This window comes from Falco rusticolus, chromosome 3 (assembly GCF_015220075.1).
Source record: "Falco rusticolus isolate bFalRus1 chromosome 3, bFalRus1.pri, whole genome shotgun sequence".
NCBI classification, from domain to species: domain Eukaryota; kingdom Metazoa; phylum Chordata; class Aves; order Falconiformes; family Falconidae; genus Falco; species Falco rusticolus.
The window spans coordinates 71,494,841-71,514,993 of NC_051189.1; the positions used below are offsets into that span (position 1 = coordinate 71,494,841).

Below are 20,153 nucleotides of genomic sequence, written 5' to 3' on the forward strand. Positions count from 1 at the left end.
GCGGGCGGTTCGGTTCTTTCCTAGACATGTGGAACCAACTGCTACGTGCACACGCACAAACATATAAAAAAACCTACAAAACTAGCGTAGCGTTAAACTTTTTAAAACTTCTGAATGTTTGACAAAAGGTGCAATAAAGATTAAAACTCTCCCCCTCCACAAAAAACCCCACCCGAACTAACGGCCGTTTCGGTGGGGTTTGCACCCCCTTTCGAGGCGCCCCGGCCGGCGGGGGGTGCGGTGCCGGCCCGGCCCGTTCCCCTCACGCCAGGCCCAGCGGCGGGAGCCCCCCGCCGGACACCGCCGACCCCCGGTCCCCGGGCGCGCCGCAGCCCCCGCCCCCGCCGCAGCCCCTCCGCGGCCGCGGGCCAGCCCCGCCCCTCCCGCCTGAGGCCCCGCCCCCGCGGGCGTCGTTGCTACGGGCGCTGTCGCGCACGCGGCGGTGAGGAAGATGGCGGCGCCCGTGGAAGTCTGTCACGTCGCCTGCTGCGCCAACCGGGCGGGCGGCGGGGCCGTGTCCTGGGGGCGGGGGGGGCTCCTCGCCTTCGGCAGCTGCCACGACGTCATCCTCTACGAGCCGGCGGTGAGCTTGTGCGCTGCGGGCCGGGCCGGGATCGGGATCGGCAGCGCGGCCTCACGCTCGGTGCTTTCTCTCTCCCGCAGGGGAGGCGGGCGGCCGCTGCCCTCCGCGGCCACGCCGGTAGAGTGAACTGCGTGCGCTGGGTCCGCCGGCGGGACGGCGGTGAGTAGCTAGGCCTTTCCTCCGCGCCTCTCCTCCGCTGGGGGCGGGGGCCGGGGGTCGCTGGGGAGGTGAGGCGGCAGGGCTGGCGGTGGAGAGGGGCTGTGGGGCTTGCTGAAGGGAACGGGGGGTTGCAGCGCTTCCAGCGCACGCCCTCGCCTTAGGCCCGACTTCCCGGTAGGGATTTGAAGAGGTGGTTCCGCAGGAGTCCGACCCGCCGGACTCGGGTGAGCTGCCCGGTAAGCGAGGGGATCCGGTGGGGCGGTGTGCGGGCCCCGCAGCCGGCGGCAGCCCAAGGAGGCCGCTTTGCCTTGGGCTGCGGTGGCTCTGACAGACCGGCGGCTGTGGTGCTTGTGCTGCCACCCTTCAGCAGGGGCTTGGAGTTTTGCGTGTGTTGACTTGGTAAACGGATTTGCAACGCCTTTTAAGAAATCTCAGACTAAAGCTGTAAGTTCCATAGAGGTCATAACCACAAAAAAACCCTTAAGTGTTTGAGACCCCCATGAGGCTTTTGCTTGACAGCAATTCCAGGATTTTAAGTTGCTTAGTGCAGACTTTGCAAAGGCACATATTCTTGCCCTTAGGCATTTACACAAACCCACTGACAAAGAGAAATAGAGCCATTGATTAGACTGTTAATGTAATGTGCCAGTTGCTATTTTGGGAGGTATGTACTGAGGTAAAAACTTTTTTTTAATAGTACTAAACCATTTTCTTCTTGAAATTGATTAAAAGAAATTATTTTCAGCGAACTTGGGAATTACATTTGCATGTGAAGCTTTGAATTGTTTGTTTAGATTTTTCTTGCTTTATTTTCCAATCCTCCAAAACGTCCAAACAAAGAAAATATAACACTGTAGCATTTGAGAATCTTTTTGGAAAGATACGTTTATCATATTCATATAGAACTTTAAATATTCCTGTAACTTTTCTCTTTATGTTGTCCTAGAGAATACCTTGGTTCTTTAGCTGTCCTGCACAGGGCAACTCATTAGCCATGCTTTATTTTGATGGAAACTTCGCATACAGTTGAGACATGGTATTTTGTGAGTGGTAACCACTGTAACTGCTTATGTTGTTGACTGCTGTTACAAAGTAAGTGTTCACAAAACATACCAAAACTTACTTTTAGCTCCTGAAGCAGAGTTAGTTTCTGGTGGGTCTGATAAACAACTCATTCTCTGGGAATGGAGTGGAACAGGAACATGGAATAATCAGGTAAGCAGGAATAACCTCTTCTTAAAGCTCCCCCCACCCTGGTTTCACACATACCACAGATTGTCTGTTTTGTCTGTATTTCTTATTCATACCTCTTCATTTTGCCTTGACTATTGAACCACATATCTCCTTCAAATTGTTGGTATTCTGTCATGCTGTGTTTTACTTTAAATGTTGTTTCTTCCTTTCTGTAGTTTATCTTTTTAAAATCATCATTCATTAAGAAATTAGCTAACCAGTCATCAAGTGGATTTCTAGCATGTCTAAAAGATCCTGTTTGTTCTTGAGTCATCAGCTTTCTGATCTCTTTCCTTAAACTGCCTTAAAATCTTCAAACCACAAGGTTCATTTTGATTTGGCAGTTCCTGTACCCTACCTCATTTCTTTATAACTATTTCTAGTGATTTCTGGTCAACCTGTGTATCAGTGTAATGTTTGTGTATGGGTAACCTTACCAGGATGATATGCAAGGTGGGGCAGATGTTCTAAAAAACCCCAAATAAATCTGTGCAACAATTGAGTTTTGTCAGAGAAGTTGAAGAAATAAGGAGACATGTTAACTTATTATTCATACTATAAAATCTAAGGGAAAAAAAGTGGAATATGGTGTAAAAGAGCATTCAGAATGAACTGAAATTTAGGTGAAAAAAACTTCATTATCTAACATTTAAAATCCTACTTATTAGGCGTTGGTTTGGGAATGGCTGTGTAGGTAACCCATTTCATAGGTTATTTCAAACTAGATTAGACTTGACATTTTAAAATGCATGAGAATGCATACTGGGGGGAAATGCACCTGGTTTGATGGGTAATGTTCTCAGAAATAAGTAATTTCTTATCCTGATCTATTGTAACTGCTTATGTAGTTATTTAGAATAACTTTCAGATTTCTTTATTAACCTTCGCTGCTGATGTGATGCACAGCCTTATGGCAGTCTTTGAAAAGGAATGTAGCTAAATGCACACATTTTAATGACAGTTCTAGACTAGTATAAATTCTTAAAAACAGGCAAAGTTCTGTATCAGACCAACCAAAGTTCTTACTGGGGCTTGTCAGGCTATATTTTGCAAAGATATGTCAAATGCCTTTATAACAAAATTTGGATAAATGCTGGATGACTTCTGGTCACAGAATTAAAAGCTTCTTATTTTGCTTTTTGAGGAGCAGATTACAAATGGAATCACCTGTATTCATTCATTAAGAAATTAGGTACTTAAGTCTAAATTTAGATTTTTTTGCTTTTTCATGGCGGTGTTTTAAATGAGGAAAAAGCTGTTTTGATTTCCAAGAACACACTAAGAAACTGCTGCTGGATCTGCTGTAGCTGCTACTTATTCCATTGTGTTGTCTGCGCTGTCTACTTCACTGAAGTTATCCAAACCTTTATGAGATGTTCCTTACAGTGAGGGGCAAAAGAAGGAAAAAAAGGGAGGAAAGCTGCTCTTCCTAACTTCTGTACTATTTCCAGCTTTCCTCAAACAATAGTGAGGTCTGTACAGTGTACACAGGAACATTTAATTCTGTTCAACTTTGAACAAAATTTTATCAAGCTAATACTCATTACTGCTGTATCACTTCTCTGTGTTTTCCTAGAATATGCTGTGGCTTAAGCATAGCTTGGCAGATGCTTTGCCATCGCAGGTATACAACTTATTTCCAGTATTAATTTTGTTTTTCTTTCTTAAAATGGCTTTAAAAATTCACTGGGCTAAGTTACTGGAATTTAAAAGTGTAAAACTTTCTGATGTGTTTAGCTTGTGAAAAGCATTCCTCTCAAAGGCCATGCTGAAGCTGTTTGTGCTGTGGATGCTGTCTACCAGTCAGATGAACCTGATGTAAATCTGTTAATAGCTTCTGCAGCTTCTGACTCTACTGTGAGAATCTGGTCTCGGCATGGTTCAGAAGGTAACTTTTCTTTTTTAATAGGGACAATATCTTACTTAATAAAAATGATGAATACTTACCCATTGAAGTACTTGGCTAAATACTAACATCTTTTAATGGAGCTACATTGATTTCTCTTCAGACTTTGATACATCAAACCGTTGTATTGCTTTTTGGAAGCTGAAGGTTATACTAGTTTAACAGCTTTGAGTCAGATTTGTTCTGCAGAGTGATTTTTTCTTTGCTTTTCATTAGTGATGTGTTGGCTAATTTAGGTGTTTCTTTTTAATATGTACTCAATCTGGTAATCTAAACCATCATTTTGGCCTGTAACATGGGGGCAGACTAGAAGTATGTGTGTGTGAAGTAAAATTACTTAGTAAAACGATTAATGCTGGCATTAGAAAAGTGAGATTAAACTAGTAATTTGTCTGTTACTATTGACTTGAGTCAAATGAATTTTGGAATAATAGGATCTTGACCTTCTGGTGAACTAGACCCTTGCCATAGACACATGGGAGAACAGCTCTTTGAAATACCTAAGAAAATAAATAGGGAGGATAATCTATATTTGAAGTGTTATTTGCTAGTTGAGTTGTACTGACTGCATGTCTCAAGTTACTTTCTTCCTTATCTGGTGTACTTGAGGATCTTTAAGGTCCCTTGGAACCAAGCTATTCTATGATTCTACGATTTCACATTGCCCTCCCTACATGAGAGAAGTAGATGGGAGTTGCCAGTCTTCAGTCCCACGTTGTGGAAGGCATTTCTCATGCTCCCAAAGAACACTGTGAAGTCCTGTCCTTTCCTTTTTGTCTGGATCAATTCTGCTTCTGTTGAGGGTTTTTCTGCTCTCCTGCTGGTTACTCTGGTCCTGATGGCTTACCAGTTTAACCACTCCTAGGATTTCAGGGGTGTTTGCAGGTTTTTGCTTATCCCTCTATCTGCTCTTGTGGCAATGGATTTAGCTTCTTCTGTAGTGTATGCTGTTGCCACAGGATATACTTTGCAGTATTTGCCGCTTCTGAACGTGTTACCACAGTGAAGCTGTACAACTTTCAGTACTCAGCAGAGAACAGTGACTTATCTTTCAACTCAGCTAATGCTGGATGAATTTCTGTGGCCCCGCAGAAGACAGTGTTGCTGTTTAGGCTTCTGAAAAAGGCAGTAGTTTTTCAGCTCCTTAAAATAAAATTGAATGGGAAATTTTAACTACATAATGTAGGAGGAAATGACAGTGTAACTGTAATACTTAACGATGAATGAGATCAACACTGTCTGTTCTTGTTTTCCAGCTAAATGCATTGAAATTCTGCAGTTTGGAAATGGATTTGTTATGGATGTCTGCTTATCCTTCTTGCCTGGCAGCAATGGTAAGTACAGCTGCACATACTGAATATCAATGCAGCAAATGTAAAATCGAAGAAATGCCCCAAATAGATTTTTCATTTGACTGACTCCAGATGCTTGTGCCATATTTCTTGTTTTCTATGGAACCAGCCTAAGCTGGTGATTCTGTCTAAAGATTTTCACTGAACTCTTCTTAGCAATTAGAAAAATACTGGCTGATTACAGTGTCTTCAAAATGGTGCTCAAAATGGAGTGCTTTAAACTTTTGAGACAGAGAGCTTAAAAGGAGGGTAACAGGACTATAAGTGAACGGGATGGGATGATGCTGTTAGTTTCACACATTCCTTGTGGTGCTGCTGCATATGTTCTTGTTTGGATTGAAGGGCAAGATCCAGAAAAAGAATCTGCAGGCCTGCATCAAAAAATTGCAGATTAACAAGCAGTATTTATCTCCGGTTTGTTCTTCAATGTGAAAAAAATGAGATGCTGAACAAGTTTAACCTGTTCGGTATAGTTTGTATAGTTTTCTATTAACAGAAGTGTTCAGACATTGTAGCCTGCCACAGACACGTTCTTCTGTCGAAAAGTCTGCACACCGCACCCCCCCCCCCCCCCCCCCCCCAATGTATCCTCAAGCCAGATACATATGTTGAATTAGGTTTGTGTTTAAGTATCATTACAGCCTTTCACCTGGGTGGAGCAACGCCAGGCTCCCAAGAGGCCAAGTACTGAGGCTTCTTAACTGTATCTAGCTTTCAGCTATTCACTGCATGTGTTCCACATTGGTGTGTTCTTTGAATGTATGCCTTCAGAGCAGTTACACAGAAGCTTATTTTATTCTTCAGCTTACGATAATTATGGGAGATATAAAAGCTCTAACAAGATGTGTTGTGTTATTTGGAAATGCTAATGTCCGTTTCCAGAGTGTGCTTGATATCAAAAGCAGCATCTTCACCACTAAGGAACTTTAAACCTCTCTCTCTATTTTTCCTGTAAATATACTAACAGGTGGTAGTTGGGCTGAAGTTAAAAAGCTTGAGGGTAAATTAAAATCACTACCTTCAGCGTGAATTTTTGTTACAAGTAAAGTTTGTCTGCTGTGCTGGTTTGAGTATAAAATTCATATTGCAAAGCAATAGATTATTTTTTTTCATTTATGATACTGTACAGGCAAGAAATTCTCACTGTAACGCTCTGTTACATCTGCATCTGTTTAATGTTGGAATCACGTTTTATATAAGAGAAGTGACCATTCATTTTAGAAACACCTTAAATGAAGATTATCGTATTAATTCTTAAAACTAAATGGTTTTTTAAACAAAAATGATTGGAGTGCTTGAACTTCTTTACATGTTGGAGTAGCAAGCATTTTGTTTTGCTGTGAATATCTCTGAGTCCCCAAAACTCAGCGTTGCTTAAAGTTGCATTCGGAACAGGACAGTCCTTCCTTCTGGCCTCTTCCCATCCCAATTCAAGTTACTTATGCAAACCAACACAGTGCTCATAACCTGAAAAAGAATACTTTACTTTTCTGAAGAGCTAAAATTATTTTCAAATAAGTTATTACTTGTGTAGGTTTTGTACAGAGTTTTTAAAATCTATACATTATGTTTTTAATGCCTGTTCCAGTATGAATAATCTGTGCTGGTGAAATTGTTGAGGAACAGTTTAGATTTTGAACCATAAATATATAATTAGAAATGTTTCCTCTAGAAATCTATAAGGGAGCTTTTAATACAGCATAGCCATGTTCTGTGTTTTCTCCTTAAACCTGACAGAGTAATCCATATAACTGAATAGTTTTTTTGTACAGAGGAGTATGTTAATTTGGAAATCTAAATAAAATATCTTAAAATGTATTATTAAAAATCTCACTGTTGATCATTTTGTCAGAAATATTAATCTGTGATGGCAATTCGGAATTTTAATGAGCCTCAGGGGAAAATGATCTGTGATAACTAGGAGTTGCTCTGAAATCTTTATGAAGGCTGTGTTGGCAGCTGTATTAAGATTTAAAGAAGCTTTTCTCTTGAGGTCAATCTTCAGTTCTTAAGTCAGGAATTAAATACATAATTACTTTCTGAAAGTTGTAAACTACTGAACTAGAAGCATATACAGTAACCTCTAATTTCACCAAGCAAAGAAATTTAAAACTCACATTGCGAATTGATTCGTATGTAATGGATGCTTTAACTTTCAAAAGACACTGAAGTTCATGATACCTAGTTTTTTAACAGGTTGTCCTTGGAAATAAATGATAGGGGGAAAAAAAAAGCACCATTTTTTATGAAGAAGTCAAAAGGAGAAAGCCAATAGACTTGATAAAATCCTGAACTATTATTTGCAGCTGGAGCGTAGCTTAAGCACTTTACTGGCAGCCTCTTAGTTAAAGTTTCTTTGCAGTTGTTTTCTGTGTCTTGAAGAAGAGCTTCATACTGTTTGGTTGCTTTTTGCCTTGCAGTGTCTGCAGAAACTCTGCTTCTAAAATGCTGGGAATAGGATTTACTATTTTACAGATCTTGATCAGCTCTTCTGTCACGTACTGTGATTCTTCCTACCACCTGGATAATAGGGGTACCGTAGCCTGGCCTCTGACAGTAAGAATTTTATCCTCAGAACAGATTTGCAACACATCAAAAAAGCATGGGCAAAATTTTAAAAAACTCTGCTGATCCCACTCTACCCATTGCAATTGGACCACAGTTTCCAACTATTTTTTTCCATTTTCCTTTGCAGGACTATATCTCAATCAGATCCAAATTCTAATACTCTAGAGCATTTGTGAAAAACTATATACTAGTCTGTTTTTGCCAGTTATATATTTGTTGATAGAACTTTTTGAGTGAAAGTATTTGCGTTTGTCTGATACAGCAACTAGATCATAATTTTCTTCTTGCTTTTATTAGTCAAACTTTTATTCCATTGAGTAAGTGTGTAAATACTATAGTGGCCCATAAAATGTATTTCTCAGGAAAGGATACCAGCTCCAAGAACATACATTGTATTGTAGTTTGTGGAAGAAAACCTCACTCTTGCCCAATTTCTGTGGACCTGAAGACCAGGTTTTCTTTCAAAATAGTTCACTGCCTCCAGTCCAAAGCAGTCCTTTTTGGCAAAGCAAGGAGGGGATGGAGGTGAAAAGTGACTTAAAGGCTGGAGCGAAGCAGCAAGTGGTGAAGGTGTAAGAATATGAAATGTGACTTAACATGTGAGAGGAACAGCAGATAACTAGGCGCAGATTTGGTACGGGCAGAAAGAGGAAGTTAGTATAGAGCATAAACTTATAAATACTCAAGTTGATTTTTGGTCTATCCATAGTAAAAATAAAATTATCTCTATAAAGCGATGGCTTTTTTTAAAAAATGAAGGAGCTGATTTTAGCGAAAGCTAGTTGTTTTTTTTCCTACCCAGACTTGAGAAGTGCAGATGTCTAGCCCTGATAACTTATTTTTTCATAATTCTGTAATTAACTCCTTTTCATTTTACAATTTCGGTCCCTAGCAGTACTACTTCAACCTTATGACCCAGACAGAGTGGAGTAAGGGTCAGCTGTTCTTCCGTCATCTTCTGTGGGAGAGATGAAGTAATACACTTCTCTGATTTTGTCCTTAGACATAACTTTGTCTGGTTTGATTCAATTGACTTACCTTTTTTTGCACACTTTTCTAGATAGCTGGCCAAAGTGAATTACTACTCCAGACTTGAGTGTGTGTATAATAAAGTTAATTGCTTTCATATCATTGCGTACAGTGGGTGTTGGTCTGTCTCCCTTTTTTGGTCTGTCTGTCTTATTTGCTGTATAATAATTATGCTAATTCCATCTGTATGTGTTTCAGTTAATTTAGGGACTTGAACTGTATTAGTTCAGAGTATTTTCTTTTGCTTCTTGCTCTTTTTGTATTTAGAACAAATGCCTGTTGACGCCAATAAAATAATTAATAAAAAATCTCTAATACTTGGAACTTCCTACAGATATGTGAACTTGAAGGAAATATTTAAGATGCTAAAGAGTAGTTTCTAGATATTCTTTATGTGCCAAAGTAACTTCTGAATTTTGTGGTCTTGAGATACTAGTTTGTTTCAAATAGTATTAGGTGTCTAACTGAGAAAACATAAAAAGTGTTATGCTTATCAGTCTATTAATATGTTTATTGATACTATATTGATTTTTATACAGTTTATATAATTTTTTTATATCCTAGAATATTAGAGTTTGTAACCTGAGTAGTGAAGACTTATTTCTTTTTTCCTTTCCAGTACCAATACTGGCTTGTGGTGGTGATGACTGCAAAATAAGTTTGTTTATACAGCAGAATAGTCAGGTAATTACAGATCTTGTCTCTTGCTCACAACATTACTCAGTTCTTCTGCTTCTTTTCTTTTTGTATGTGCTGCTGATATTTTTTGAGCTTTTTCAATAACTACTGTCTGTCTCTAGATAGCCATCACATACAACTGCCTCTGTTCAAATAGTTCATCCATTTTTCTGAGTAGGGACGAAGTGCACATACAGAATGTTGAAGTTGAATTCAGTTCATAGAAGTTAGTCTTTCTTACTTTATCCCTGTGTGAATATAGCCTGTGTTTCTATTCCCAATGATATAAACCAGCTATGACTGTCATTCTTCATTGAGTATCTATGCATTGAATGGTTCATAGAGGAATTATGTTAATTCTAGTCTACAAATTCTTATAAGTGATACGATTTCTATCTGAAATTACATGTTTCTTGCTAAGTAAGCCCTTGGTGGTGAATGCTTCTGAATGGCAAAAGAAGTATTTGAAGGAGTATCTGATCTTCTGAAAGCGCACACACTTTTCACATATTATTTGGAAGCTGGCAATCTTTAGTTTTTTTGTACAGATAAATATTCCTTTGGAGCAATAGAAAGAGATTCTGTCCTTTCTTGCATCTGTTCAGAAGTTTTGTTAGACTCTAAAGCATGTGTTGAATGACTGTTTTCCAAAACAGAAGTCAATGTTACTTCTTTCTGTCTAGCACTCCCTTAGATAAAAACTTCAAACCCCGAACACTTCCCAGTTCACCAATGAACTACCATTCAGGAACCCCCATTGAAACTGACATGTGTAGGAACCACTTACTCTTCTGGATTTGTTCAGACACAGTCCCCTTAGAGATTAATGAGTAGATACTCGTCTTTGTGTTTTGAGAGAGATAAAAGCTACTTTATGGATAATTTTGCCTGTTCATGTTGCCATATACAATAATAAGATTTTTTGTTGTCAATAAAGTAAATACTTCATCCTTTATCTGCGATGTTCGTTGATTTCTTGACCACGAAGAATGGTTGCTTTCTTAGCTTTTTTTTTTTTGCCTCCCCCTCCCATCCCAGCTCATGAGTTAAATCAGTTTAATGACGTTCTCTGGGAATTAGCAATGGCAGAATGCCACTCGTGATTCTCAGTGTGCTAAAGAAAGACTTTTATCTCGGGGTCTGCGCAGCTGATTTTCCTTGTTCGAAATCTGGAACTTGTTTTCTTGTATTGTTCAGATTAATGTATAATATGCAGTTTGACTGCCAAAAATATTAAGATATATGTAACTTATTTTTCAGTTGTTGACCAAACTTCTGAGTATAACAGCATTCTTAGCCATTCTTAAATGCAGTCAGTCTGTGGAGGATAAGGGAAGGTAGCTGGAAACAGCAAGATCCATCTTCAGCTTTGTAAGCATGTTTATGGTGCTGTCTATTTTCTGGAGGTAGGAGACTTTATTCATACAACGGACAAGGAATTTACTCTTACTTTACATTGTTATTTTTCACGCCTTCAATTTTAGGAAGTATTTTCACCAGCTGTCATGGCAGAGTTGGTCTCTTCAGAGTCTCTTTTTCAAATGAGGTGGGACTTCTGGTTGATGTCTATCTTAACTTTCCAGAACACCTCTTTTAACTGAGTAGACTGTACAGACCTCAAAGAGAAGAGCCCAAATTTGATTCCATGTGGAATCCATGTGGAAGTGCCTGTGTAGTGTATTACAGCTATTAACAGAATGAAACGTCCTTGTAAGCTTTCTGACATAAATTCCTTCCTAGCTGTTAAAGGGAGATTCTCTTTTTTTAGTCAGGTTCTCTCACATCTGCTGACACCTTTTTATTATGGCTTCTCTAGTACCTTTTAAAAGTATTTGAAGGAAGTGATACTGTTTTCCTGCTATTTTTTACTAGAACTTGTCACAGAAGAGTAATTAGAATCTAAACTTCTCTGTCATTCCATCAGTGGTGAAAGTCTGTAGCTCTGTTCTGATAATTGTGATTCTTGGAAACTTCTTTTAGTTAACATCCTAAAAAAGTAGTAGAATGTAAGTTCATAATGGGACATTCTAATGAAACTTGGAGGACACTGTTATACTCTTGAGGGAGGAGGATGAGGCATCTTCAGTTAACTGATTCAGGCAGCCTTTTGATAAACTTATTGATTTTACAGTTGAAATACATTTATTCATAAAACCTGGCTTGGTTTCGGAAGTTGAGTGGGCAGGCTTCAAATCCTTATTAAGACTTTCTACCCATAGGTCCTTTACTGTGCTAAGCAGTAGAGAGAAAATGGGCTTTTTGCTTTTCTGAGTTCTTGAAAGAGGGTATTGATTAATAAAAGCACCCAGGGGAAAATCTTTCAGAAACTGTTACATGTCTTCCTGCTTGAGATATTACAGGCTTATGGAGGTGAAGTAAGTAAACCACAGGATCAAAATAGAGCTTTAAACCAAAATTTTTCTATGTTGAGCTTGTTTTCTGTGAGATTTTGTGGTGCATATTTGACTATGTTTCCCCCAAATAATTTGGCCTAATTGGTAAGCGGCACACTTAAAGATAATTCAGGCTTTTTCTAATTCAATGAGATCAACAACTGAATAGTGTCCAGTAGAGAAAAACTGAGAAGACCTCTGTTGCCAAATTTGCCGAACAATACTATCAGCCTGGTCCTGAAGGACGTATACCCCGTGTGTGGGCAGAGTTAGTTGCTCAGAGTGTGCTGGGCATATCCACAGAGAACCTGGCTTCATTAGTTCTGCTACCTACAAAACAGCTTTATTTTTTGCCTAAAGGAAAAAAGACCAGATTGCTGCTATGCAAAAATGTTCAGAAATTAGTTAAAAGGCATGGGTAAGCCTGTGAAGTGAGTTGGACCATGAGGTTTTGTTAAATTTAACTGTTGGTACTGTAACTTCTTAGGTATTCAGTGAGGACCAAGGGGAAAACTGAAATAGAGAAGGAAAAATAGCAGAAAATAGAAACAAAAGAATGACAGGTCAAAATACTTCTAAATATAACCTAGACAATAATAAAAATTTTGACTGTATCATCTAAAAATGATGACCATGTGTGTCTGCAAGAAGCTTTAAATTGATGTAGTTTTAGAACAGAATACATCTGAAGAAACTGAATGTGTGATACCGAGAGACAAAGAAAATGGCAAAAACATTAAAAAAAAAAGCCAAGCAGAAGACATAACAGCAACACTGCTCCTTGCTTAGCTTCAGTGGACAATCTTTATTTTTATGGAAAACAGTATGTTGAAAATCTTGAGCGAATGCTTGTTCTATAGCACAAAAGAACTGCATGCTTGACTTAAGGTGAAGTAGAGCATAAAAGCCTATTTGGGAAATGACTTGGAAACCTGGGGTGGTATTGATAAGCTCAAAGTGATTAGTTTTACTCTAAAGACAAAACAAATGTCTGCTTTTCTTAATAGTTCTCTTTGATGTGAGAGGATGAGGGTAATTTTTTTTTTTAAAAAAGCAAACCAACACCTTGAAGTTAAAAATGGGAAAATTATTAGATGTGTGTGTTTAGATTAATATTAAAGTCAAGTTTCAGGAGAAATGCACACTGTTTAACATGAAAGGAATCATAAAAGACAAGAATGTTAACAACAGTTCAGCCTGAACCAATCTTTCAGTTGGGAATAAATTTACCAACTAACCTTGGTGAGTGTAGAATACAGAGCATTATGTCAGAGGTTGTGTAAATGAAATAAAACACCTATATATTCGTTCTTATCTGAAATATTAATTGCTAAAAATATATATTTTTTAATGTCTTACTGGAAACATGTAGTCTTCAGAAAAACCTTTAGGTCACTATTTGATTTTGCTTCCTGGCTGTTCCTGCCTTTATTTACACATAACCAGTTGGGTCTTTAACATAAATGTCTATCTGGAACGCCACATCCAAAAGTTCCGTTGAGTGCAGGAGTGACTAGCAAAATGAGGCTTAGGTGGCTGTGAGAACACATGCTTAAAACCAAAACTTTCTGATTTGGAAGTCTCTATTAAGCTACTCTGGTGATGTTACAGAATGATCTCTGTGATAAATGAAGACTGCAAATGTAGAATGAGAAGCTCAGCAACTTGTTTGGTGGGGAGGGGGTTTTGGAGAATATCAGGGATGTTGTGCCAAAGAGAGAAACACTGATCAGTGAGTATGGGTTTTTTCGTACTCATTTTTCATACTCATACAGATTTTTTCTTTGAGTGAGTTACTGTTGCTCACCACCTCTTCTGAAGCCAAAGGTATTTTGAGAAAGAGCAGCAACACAATGAGAAAGGTGCTTTTTTTTGCCCCCTCCCCCAAAGGGAAAGAGACCTCCTTGCAGACTTGTGCTGATAGCAGAGGCTGTCGTTTAATCTTAACTCTTAGTAGGCCTAGGTAAGGGATTTAGCAGAATATAATGCCAGAAAAAATGTGGTATTCATACTAAACTACACTAACATTTTAACTGCAGTGGTTATTTCAGACATTTTAAGTCAACTTGGGATCAAAAAGTGTCATGGAAGTTGGGCTTTTTCTGGGCAAAGAAAAATAGAAATTGTTTAAATGCTTAGTAAATACAAGTAAACACTTGTATCTTAATTGAATCAAAATAAAATGGCAGTATTATATATGTTACAAATGTAAATATACTACTAATGAAAATTCTTAAAAGGGAATCCAGACTTGTTTACATTCCTGTGTTTTTGAGCCTGTGTTCATACAGTTTTCCATCAGCAGGTAACAGTTCTTGATATATATCTTCTTGGAAACTTAGTCAATAAACTTAAGAAACACAGAATATTTCTAGCCCCATAAATACTTCTTATTAATAGTATTATATTACAAATATAATATGCTTTTGAATAGTATTTTTGAAGTAATGAATGAAATAATTCCAAAACATCTCCTCTTCTTTTTACATTGGATTTTACCCATATTAATTTTCCATATCATCTGCAGTTGCATCCACTTCACACATGTAATAGAAATTGCTTACCATGTCATGTTTGCAGGATGTTATTCTTTGTGTACCATTATAAGTCTGATAAATTTAAAAATTTAATCTGTGTCATAGAGAGACTGTAGCCTCTTGAAGGTGAGCACCTTGAGTTCTCATTCTTTCCTGCCCATATATGGGAAGTACCGTAATGTGATACATGTTTACCCAGTGGTGGCAAAACTCAAAAGGCCTATTCAGAATACATCAATAAATTACGATCCTTAGTTGCAACTTATTTTTCCAGTTTCAAATAATAGAAGCTGTAAATATAAAAGACTTGAAAATCCAAGGCTTATTGTTGATGTCTGTGGTAATTTAAGTGCATATCTATGATATAACAGGAATTTCTATTCAGTTTCAGAAAACATTAATACTCCCTGGCCACGAAGATTGGATAAGAGGCGTTGAATGGGCAGTCTGTGGTCAGTATGAAGGATTAGTAAAGTGAAATACTGGTTTAATGACAGTACTACTGTTTTATCCTTCCAACTTTGATGCACTGTAGTGCCTAAGCACTTGTGGTTGTGATTTTTTTTTTTTTTTTTTTCTGAGATGCTGGTACAAATATTAAAAATCAAGATAGAACTTTGTGTGCTGTTAAAACGTTAAGAATTGTTGAACCTATACTACAGTTACATTTAGTTACCAAAATTATGGCTACAGTTAGTTTGATATGAAACACTCACATACGTCATTTTGTCTTGCTCACTTCAAGTATGTTTACCTGACTGGTACCTAAATGCAAATTAATAGGAGTTTTCAATATGCAAATATCTGTATCCGAATGAGGAAGAGTTAGCTGCTTTTTCAAAGGTGGGGAAAGAGGGAAAAATAGTACTTTCTTCTCCCCACCCCTTTCTAAGTAATAGGAGATTAAGAAGAGGACTTATTCAGATATTACCTAATCAAAAAGTTCTAGCAATGCCAAAAATAAAATAGAAGGAATTAGAGGATGCTACAATCCTGAAGAAAGAAAAGGAGGACATGAGTTTTTGAAGAGTATTGAGGCTGTCAGAATTTTGAAAGCAAAGGCCACAAGTAGTAGGGAAGTATATATACAATATCTACAGTATTTATCATGTCTTCCATGTCTTATAAATAGAGAAATGTGCATAGTCAGTGGGTTATAAACTAGCAGAGAGTTTGAAATAGTAGTGTGAGTTGATGTTAAAATAAAAAAGCAGTTTATGATACTGTGTACAATAGGAAAAATTAGGGTAATGCTGTAGTGCATGTTTGAAAATATGGTATGTTAGTCATGGCAGTGATTGCAATAAAGAAGCAATGAAAACGTGGCTCTAATGATTTTTAAAAATTTTTTTTAAACCAAATAGGTGAAGACCTTTTCTTAGCAAGCTGTGCTCAGGATTGTTTGATAAGAATTTGGAAAGTGTGTACAAAATCAAAGCAACTTCCAGAAACTGAAGATGATTCCATAAGATTGAAAGAGAATTTTTTTACTGTCAAAAGTAGGTAACAGCTGTAAGATTCTTGCACACAGCTCTTCACTTGTGTATTTGTTGATGGTTTCAGGGAACCTAACAGGGTGGTTACCATCTAATTTGGTTTGTTGCTTGCATTAAAAGATTACTAGACCAGTTTGACTGCATTGGTTTTATTCAGGTGTTAGAAAAAGTGTAGTTTTTGTTAAAACGGTGACTATGTTAAGTTAATGATGTGTTACAAAAAGTGGTAAAGCAGTGAGAGCTTAGTATCAACAAGTATTGTTACACATACGCCAAATGCAGTACAAGGGAGATACATTTGTCTGTGGGAGGTAAGCTGTTGTGCAGTTCTTCTCCAGTTTAATAGTATACCTTTAATTTTTTTTTCAAATTAAATGCATTAAGAGGTGCTTACTATTACTTAAACCTTAGGACAGTACTGGAGAGAACAGATAACTATGTGCAGGCTTTTTATGGTTATTATACTGTTTGAGCACTGTAATATCAGAGGCTCACAATGCTGACATTGTGGGGTAGATTATTAGGCAACTTAAGTAATATAATGAAGTTTGTATGATGTTACTTCTAAAAAGTGCTCGTGATACTTGCTGCAAACCTGGATTTGCTCTTTGTAGTATTTTAATGCTTGTATTTACAGTCATTTGGAGATGTAAATGTGCTTAAGAGTATGGGTAGAGCTAATGTCAGAGCATTTATTTCAAAACTGCTTGAAAGTTCTCCAGGAATTCTGTGATGCCACTCTGAGGCAACAGGCTGACCTATTAGCATCAGTCTGGTACTGAGGACTTGTGGTAAAGTAGGTTTTCAAGGGGCTTGTTCAGTGTCAATAGGCTGTTGAGATATTGGTGGATGATGGAAGTGGTTGATTTTTTTTTTCACTGAAGATACCAGAAATGACCTGGTCTTTCTTGGCTTTTTGAAAGAAATGTGGTTTTCTTTGATTTGTGGTAGATACTGATACAACATATGCAATTACTTTGGAATCGGTGTTGGCTGGTCATGAAAACTGGGTGTATGCAGTTCACTGGCAACCTTCGTTTTCCAAAGGTAAAAAGATACCACTTAGCAGTTAATTAAGTCATATGTCTTCATATTGTGTTTGCATGTTCTCGTCACCGTGGTCTATGAAAATGTTTTAATTCTGCAAATAATGTTTTATAAGTAAAAGGATATTCCCTTTTACTCATGTTTTCTTTAACGAATGAAATAAAATAACTAAGCTGTACAGTTTTTATTGTAATCGATTTGTTGTTTATGGAATACAAACTAGTTTGTTTAATCAGTATGAATTAGTAGCTCTAATAGTTTACCTTCATACATGTATTTGAAATGTCTGTTCTTCGGAAGGTAAGCATTAACCCAAGAGCAGTCCTCTCTTGGAGTAGAAAGGAACAAATAGCAACATTCAGAAGATTAATCTTCAATCTTCTGTGCAGTAATATGACGTGCCAGGGATTCCTTGGGTATGTTTTCTCTGGCATGTAGCTTTAGGACAATAATGCAGGCTTTAATTGAAAAAACTTATTTACAGTTTAATTTTGCATTTTGCTCAAGTCTTTACCTTTCTAAATCCGTATATCCTGACAGCCTGGTTTGTAGTACTGATCTGCTGGTGTGTGTCTGCCTGGCATATAAAGGAAGGAGATTCTTGATTTGACATACTTGCCCAATCAGAATGCTCTTGTGTATTTGTATTGGCAAAGGTGCCTTTATTTGTGAGATGTTTTAGGGTTACTGATGGCAGGTGACTTCACCAGTGCAAAGCACAGCTTTGCCAGTGTATATACAGTACTTGAACGGTAGAGTGCAATTAGAATGTCAAAATACCTGTAGTGAAAGACAACAGGACTTGTTTTAGAAATATTGGCTTAGCTACCTGTTCTTTAACTTTGGTGGTTTTTTTTTAGACACCAATAAAAGACAATTAAAGCAATGTTTAGGCACAATATAGGCATATTAAGTCTTGCACTGCAATTTGAAAAACTGTCCTTTAAACCATGAATTTTTCCAGGCATCTTACATCATGCTTCTGCATGTGTGCAGCTGCTTTTGTGACATGGCCTGCTCAGTCTTGGGTTCTCAAAATAGATTTTTTTTCTTCAGTAGAGGCAGATTGATCTGAGAGACGTATTCTCAGTGCAGAAGGTAGAAGGTCTGGTGCTGACATGAGATACCACCTCATGAGATGCCCACCAATATCTCTATTCTCAAGAAGGGTTCCTCAGTGGTTCTACAGGTTTTGCAACTGGGTGATGAACCAATTCCCTCTTCCCGGTTCTGGCTGTGTTGCCTGGTTGTCTGGAGTGTTTCCCTGCATTTTTGGGGAGCAGTCCATACTACTGTATGTATTACAAGGTGCTACAGTCTTTTGAGGTCTGTAGTGAATCTAACCCTTAATTTGGAAAAGGCCCAGTGAATACTGGCATAGATTTACAGTTTAAAACAAAACAATCTCTCTCATCAAAATTTATTTGAGGAATAGAACAGAGAGCTGCTGTGCAGTCCTTGAAGCCCTGGCTTTTCCTCCAAGTTACATTTGTTTCAATATCAATTTGGACTGAATAAACAGTAGAATATGGTTGTTCTCATGTATGTGTTTTACATTTCCTTTGTGAGATTATGGCTGAAAAATACAATACCTCCTAATGAACGCCTGGCAAGAACATAGAGCCTGTTAAGTCTGGCATTTAAGTACTGCATTGCACATCTCTGATGCTGAACAATTTTCTTAGTGTGTCTGGATTTCAAAATGACCCAATTCTTTTAGGAAGCATTTGCGTAGGTTGTAGGGTAATCGTTTTCCTTGTACTGTAGATGGCAGCATGCAACAACCAATGAGGATATTGTCTGCGTCAATGGACAAAACTGTGATCGTATGGGAACCTGATAAGGAATCTGGAGTCTGGTTGGAACAGGTAAGTGTCAGTCTTTCTCACAATACATACTGTGTTCAAGTTGTGTTTCCAGCATCATCTGTGTACTGTAGAGAAGAGAAACTGTAAAATGCTGGGAAAGACAAAAGCATTTTCTTGCAAAAATACTCATTCTGATGCCATGTTGTGAGTAAAATTATATTTTCAAAAAATTATGTGATACAGTATGATTTTTATTGCTTCTGTGCTCTCTTATTACCATAGTGGGGAGATTCTAAGGGGAGTCTGTGCTTAACAGTCATTCATAGTATAGCAGGCCAGGTAACACGCTGCGTACTGCTGGTGAGAAGAGGAAGAAACCCTCCTGAATTATTTGTAATTAATCTTTGTGGGAGTGTGCATTCAAGCATATACCACAGAGCAGCTGACAGGCAATTCACAAGCCTGGTTTTGCTCACAGTAACTTGTTCATGGGCTGTGTCATTAGGTTTTTCTTCCATTTGAGCTGGATGCTTGCATTTCACTGTAGTATTTTGAACACAGTTCTAATGCGGATCATCCTAAATAAACAGGTAGTACAACTAGATTTATCTAGTGATTCGGTAGATGCCTTTGTTTTCAGTTGACCTGCTTTTCAAAACTGCAGTGTTTTGACTGAAATTTTTTGTGTTGGGTTATGCCAACCATTGTTTATGATCTTTCCTGTCACAAAGAAAGTTCTAATCCTCTCGGGTGAAAAAGAGAGTATTACAGTAGTGTATTTAATTTACCCCTGTTCCATTGAAAGGTTCTTGTGCCTTTCTACTTGAAGTAGAAATTAGTTCATAGTAGGGTGATCACATAGAGATGCCATTTGTTGTCCCTAGTTATAATGCTTAGTTGTGGCTTGATTTGCAAGCTTCTAAAAATGGGTTGTGCAGTAAAGCTTGTTGCAAGTTTTTATTCTTCCTTTCAACATTCTGTTTGCATTGTTTAGACCTCAGATGTGCAGTTTGCAGTTCAAATCAGACATGTTTAACTGCAACAATCGCTTTTGCATTGAGGGAGGGTAGCTGAGCTGAAAGCCTGCAGGGAGGAAGGGTGCAAGGTAAATATCCTGTTTTTTCTCTCCCATTTTGATACAATAAACAAGAAGTCTTCACAAAATCATTCCCCTCCTCAGAGGCGAGACTAGAATTCTGCCTCTAGCATTGCATATGAAAGTCACTTCCTTATGGATGGTATTTTTTTGGATGAGTGGTAATAAATAAAATGGACGTACTAGTCCACGCTGCCATTTAGAATGAAGTATCAATTAATTTCATTGTGATCTTAAAAGCAACAGTATAATAATGGGGGAATTTTTA

The 20,153-nt window shown here is 38.0% G+C and overlaps 1 protein-coding gene across 2 annotated transcripts in view; it reads left to right on the top strand.

The window, feature by feature from the left end:
• The first annotated feature begins 450 nt into the window (after nucleotides 1-450).
• Nucleotides 451-20,153, top strand: part of ELP2 (elongator acetyltransferase complex subunit 2) — a 45,645-nt gene continuing 25,942 nt past the window's right edge. For both annotated transcript variants that reach the window (XM_037380530.1, XM_037380531.1), the window contains exons 1-10: nucleotides 451-583; nucleotides 664-742; nucleotides 1,872-1,957; nucleotides 3,713-3,863; nucleotides 5,138-5,215; nucleotides 9,450-9,514; nucleotides 14,824-14,890; nucleotides 15,803-15,937; nucleotides 16,886-16,981; nucleotides 18,749-18,849. In XM_037380530.1, the coding sequence (XP_037236427.1) occupies nucleotides 452-583; nucleotides 664-742; nucleotides 1,872-1,957; nucleotides 3,713-3,863; nucleotides 5,138-5,215; nucleotides 9,450-9,514; nucleotides 14,824-14,890; nucleotides 15,803-15,937; nucleotides 16,886-16,981; nucleotides 18,749-18,849 (990 nt within the window). In that variant the 5' untranslated portion in view covers nucleotide 451. The remainder of the gene's footprint in view (nucleotides 584-663; nucleotides 743-1,871; nucleotides 1,958-3,712; nucleotides 3,864-5,137; nucleotides 5,216-9,449; nucleotides 9,515-14,823; nucleotides 14,891-15,802; nucleotides 15,938-16,885; nucleotides 16,982-18,748; nucleotides 18,850-20,153) is intronic.